This window comes from Empidonax traillii, unplaced genomic scaffold, assembly GCF_003031625.1.
Source record: "Empidonax traillii isolate 1590-97213 ecotype Southwest subspecies unplaced genomic scaffold, ASM303162v1 scaffold129:size1329583, whole genome shotgun sequence".
NCBI classification, from domain to species: Eukaryota; Metazoa; Chordata; class Aves; order Passeriformes; family Tyrannidae; genus Empidonax; species Empidonax traillii.
In genome coordinates, this window is record NW_020955322.1 from 547362 (window position 1) to 552518 (window position 5157).

The 5157-nt window shown below is 51.2% G+C and overlaps 1 protein-coding gene across 1 annotated transcript in view; it reads left to right on the top strand.

Moving 5' to 3' along the window:
* Positions 1-5157, top strand: part of LOC114057380 (zinc finger protein ZIC 4-like) — an 11907-nt gene that overhangs the window by 2038 nt on the left and 4712 nt on the right. Inside the window, exons 3-4 of the mRNA XM_027883582.1 lie at positions 1750-2215; positions 3889-4482. Of these exons, the coding sequence (XP_027739383.1) occupies positions 1750-2215; positions 3889-4482 (1060 nt within the window). The remainder of the gene's footprint in view (positions 1-1749; positions 2216-3888; positions 4483-5157) is intronic.

The window sequence follows — 5157 nt, forward strand, 5'->3', positions numbered from 1 at the left end:
CTGTGTAAATATCGAGTGATATAGGGACTATTTCTGCTCATTCACACAGACGAGGATTTTTTTTTTTCCGATTTAAAGTAGTCGGGGGGGAAAAAATGAAATCATTGTGCAAGCTCACAAATTAAAAGTGAACAATGGAAGTTACAACTTGTCTAGTCAGTTTTGACTGATGTCGCTGAGATGCTGCTGCTCGAACATTGTGAGAATAACACAGCTGCGACCTTTTCGTTCAACAGTTCTGTTTTGGGCAGGGGGAGTTTCAAATGTTTGATCTGAATAACACTGACATTTTTAATGAGCATTGCCTTCCAACGACTTTCTGCATTCGCAAATATGGGGAGCTGCAAGTTCTGATTCTCATGAGGGAAAAAAAAAAAAAAGAAAAAAGAAAAAAGAAAAAAGAAAAAAGAAAAGAAAGAAAAGGAAAGAAACCCTGGTATTGTTTCGGCCTGTACATTTTGAAATGTCATTTGCAGATCTGTTAAGCGAAATTGGGACATGTGTCAGAAACATCTGTTAGTTCTAGTTAACAGAAAATAAAGTAACTCGATGGACGATCTTGCAAAACTGCGTTTGAACTCTTCCGGCCAGGAAAGCATTTATAATTAATGAAATTGCACGTAGAAAGTTTTCACACTTCCAGGAGCAGCTTGTGAAGTTGTATTAATTAGTTTAGCAGCCGGTGTTTGTAGTCTGTAGCACTGGGTTGTCTTTTTTTTTTTTTTTTTTTTTTTTTCTTCCCTCCCCTCTGAAGAAGAAGATAAGAAATAAGCCCTTTTTGGAAAATTTAATCTGTTCCAGTGTAGGGTTTTCCACCTCCCACCCCCTTCTGTATAGCCTTATGCACTGCGAGGGAAACTACATAATCCTATTGTAAGATCTGCTTACAGCCAAACGATTTTTTTCGCCTTCCAGTTCCTAAGACTCCCCTTCCCCCATGCTCGGTGCAGGGCTTGACCTTCCAGGAGTTGCATTTTTTATGATAGAGCTCAACGTGATATAATATGCAGAACATATACTAATATCGTATCGCTATCTTCTAAACATAGCACTGGGATTTTACAGCGACCGTCACTCGTCACCTCATTATTTTTCCATCGCTCTGTGAGGAGCAGGTCTGTGTGCCGGGCGGGAGGTGGGGGAGGAGGGAGGCGATAGCACAGCTGCGTTCTCCGGCCGCCTTCTCGGCCCCTTTTTCGAGGAAAAAGGGGTATCCCCGGGTCACGTTCCTTGTATCCGAGCCAGTTCCTTGTTGAATCAGCACAGGTACAGCTATTAACCGGGAGAACTCATCTCTTAATGACAGTGTTTTTCTTAAGTAAACAAACTTTTACTGCTCTTTAACGGCCTCACTGTTCGAAGTCTCTGAAGCAGAAAATGGTTAAATTCTTGGGAAAACTGACCTACATCGGAGACGCAGGTTCAGGGCAAACCCGAGATCGGAGATTTGCTTTTACTAAACACCATTCTGCGCGTCTGTACTTTTGGCTTTAACTTTCCCGGTGATTAATTGCCGTATTGTGCAAACTCCTGCGGGGCCTTTATGGTTCCGCCGTTTCTATTAAACACCTAGAAATTGTCAGAAAAGCAATGTTTCTGAAACCCTAATAGAACTTACTTCGAATTATTCATGAAGACAGTTCTAGATTCAACAGGAAAATTATTGCCTCCTTAAATATTAATGACTCCTGATTTCTCCGAGGCTGGGGAGCAGGCAGAGGGATATCTGGAGATATGCGAGTTTTCCAGGTTGGAGGATAAGGCCGTTAAGGCGGTGGCAGCAGGACGAGCAGGACGGGCTGGGATCGCTTCGCCGCCTTCCCAGAGGGCCAGGAACAATAGTGCGAGCCGTGGGCAGGAGCCCCGCTCCCTCCCTGCGGCCCCCAGCGCCCCGCGCCTCGCCCGCAGCCCGGAGGCCACCGCCTCCGGCTTCCCCCCGCCACGGCTCACCCGCACAAGTTGGTAAATACCTTAATCCACTCCCGGAGACGGGGGATTATGCCACCAATTCCAAGCTGAATTTCACTGAACACTTTTGCCCAGCTACAAGTGTGGGGTATAATGGCGGTTCGGGTCCTGCTCGTCTCCTTCGGCCGCGGAACTTTCTGCGTGGCTGCAGCTCAGTGCCCGGGCTGCGGCAGCCGCCACCCGTGCCGGGCAGGGATTCCCACCTAAGAAAACCTGCTCCCGGGAAAGCGATACTTGCAAATGTCTCGTACGGCTCTTCTTTATTGAGGCGTTCAGGGAATGCAACCCGGGCAGCTGAGAAAATGCTGCCCTCTTCTCTCTTGAAACCCGGCTGCACGGACGGACCTTTCAGTGGCGCTTTCAGGGGGTTAAGGGAAGTTGAACATTTTTCAACTCTCGGCAAAGCGCAGTGCACCGCAGCCCTCTTTTACCTGAATGGAACTTACTTTGCACAAGCGGAGTGCTTATGAGGATGGCTTTCCCTGGGGTCTCCTAACTTACTGCTTGCTTGTACTACACTAATATCCTTGATTTGTTATCTCAACTTAGATGCTGAAGGTCAAATTGTTTCCTTACGTGAAACTCTAATTAGATTATATGCGGGCGTGTGTCTATGCGTTTGCACTGCTACAAGTCCACAGTATTTGGTTACAGAATCCGCATCGTTTTGTAAGAGACCTTATTTTTAATCTCTTCCCCCCCTTCCCTCCAACGCCAGGTATTTACCCATCCTCTATGCAAGTGTTAAGGGTGCAGGATGTGAGTGCTCCTCATTGATTATTACAGTGCAGAAAGGACATACTCTAAACGAGGAGCAGTGAGCTTTTCCCACCCACCTTGCATAAAGTGCATTCATGTGAAATATTTGGAATGCCTTCCTTTATTTGCCTCCGCTCGCAGCCGAAACCGTTGTGGGCTGAGTCCCTCCTAAATTTAATCATGACAAACTAAGAGGAAAAAAAAAAAACACCACAGAAACTCACAACCCAAGAAATTTTTTTAAAAATCCCAAACCAAAACAAACACACGAACCCAAATATTGGAAGTCCTTTTGACCACATACGCCATGATGGTTGGTGAACACAGTGGCTTTGTTTGCACTTCACGTTAAGCTTCGACCATATATTTTTGTGGAATCCTCTCCTTCCTGATACTTTTGGCTTTTGACTGATGAGAAAGTTATTTTCATACTCGCTGGTACAGGACCTGGGTAACCCTTGGCGAGCAGGGTTTTGCACTTTGCTATTGTCAGCGACGAAAATGCCGTCAACATTTCATCCTGAAGCTGTCTGTGGCGTGTTTCCTTGAAAACCTCCTGTATGTCGTGTACCATGCCAGGTCCACACGATTAGAGGTTAAACTTGCACACGACTCCAGCAACACGATTATATTTCTGTTATGCATAACGTCACTTATCAGATTACGGGCCAAATTAATGCCGAATGCAATTCCTTCCATGACTGTACGTTCAAATGAAAAGGGAATCCTACCCTCGCGACAGTGCTGTGCTCCGGCCTAGTCATCCTTCTACTGAATCTTTGTCGTTCTGCCCCCACAATCAATGTCTTTCTGAAATACTTTGTGCCTGTACACATGGTATTACCAAGCTGGGGAGAAGGGAAAAGGAGGGGGATGTGGATCTTCCGTGACAGTGTAATCAGTGCAAGTAAGAAGTGGATTAAATGTGATCTAGCCCAGGCTGTGAAAAATATTTCCACGTGCACCTGAGGGACTGTGAGAAATGTATTTAACGGAGGGGAAGGGATATTTATTCGAAGGGATAAATCACTGACCGCTCTTTCTGCAGACTTCGGAGTCCGCGGGGACAGCACACATTTGCTCGGAACGAGCACTTGGCCTCTTAAGTTTTCCTTGTTTCGGAGCTTTGTCTTTTGCACAAACCGCCACGCTGACACACAGGGCAGGGGACAGGGAAAGAGAAGCTGTCCGGGCAGGGTGCTCTGCGTGCGGAGCCGGGTGGGCATGGAGCGGCGGCTCCCGGGGGATGCTCGGCGGGGCCGGCGGGGAAGGGCAGGGCCAGCGAGAGGAGTCTCCGCGGGGAGAGGAGCAGGGCCAGGGCCGGAGAGAGGGCTCCGGGAGGCTGCGGGCTGGGGAGGTACCGGGATGCACCGCTCTCGGCCCTGCCGCCGCCGCTGCTAATAGGTGTGCTCGCCCATTGCCTCCTGCAGGGGAGAAGCCGTTCAAATGTGAATTCGAGGGCTGCGACAGGCGCTTCGCCAACAGCAGCGACAGGAAGAAGCACTCGCACGTCCACACCAGCGACAAGCCCTACAACTGCAAAGTGAGAGGCTGCGACAAGTCCTACACCCACCCCAGCTCCCTGAGAAAACACATGAAAGTGCACTGCAAATCCCCTCCTCCCAGCTCCGGCTACGAGTCCTCCACGCCCTCCTTGGTGTCCCCCTCCTCGGACTCCGGCCGAGAGCCCCCCGCCTCCTGCTCGCACGCTGAGCCCTCCGCGCCCGCGCAGCCCGCCGCCAACCTGAGCGAATGGTACGTGTGTCAGGGCGCGGGGCCCCGCCGCCCCCCCGCAGCATCCCCGCAGCCGCGCCCCCCCGCCGGGCCCCGGCCCCGCTGCTGAGGGCGCGCCGTGGGCGGCGGCGGGGCCGGTCGGGCCGGGGAGCGCCGGGCACGGGGGAGCCGAGCGGGAGCGGCGGCGAGGAGCTCCTGGCGGAGGGAGAGCTGGGCTGAGAACGCGCGGGTGGGCCGGCGGCAGGGCCCGGCCTGCGCCCCCGGCACCGCGCACACGGGAGGGCAGCGCCCGCCTCGGCCGGGGAGCTGCCGCCTCCTCCCGCCGTGCCACACACCCTCCCTCTGACCGCCTGGCTCCAGTCTGTTTACAAGCCAACTGATTTGCATCTCTTTTCCTCTTTTCTTTTCCTTTTTCTTTTCCTTTTTCTCTCCCTCTTTCTCTCCCTCTTTCTCTCCCTCTTTCTCTCCCACTTTCCCTTTTCCCTTTTCCCTTTTCCCTTTTCCCTTTTCCCTTTTCCCTTTTCCCTTTTCCCTTTTCCCTTTTCCCTCTTCCCTCTTCCCTCTTCCCTCTTCCCTCTTCCCTCTTCCCTCTTCCCTCTTCCCTCTTCCCTCTTCCCTCTTCCCTCTTCCCTCTTCCCTCTTCCCTCTTCCCTCTTCCCTCTTCCCTCTTCCCTCTTCCCTCTTCCCTCTTCCCTC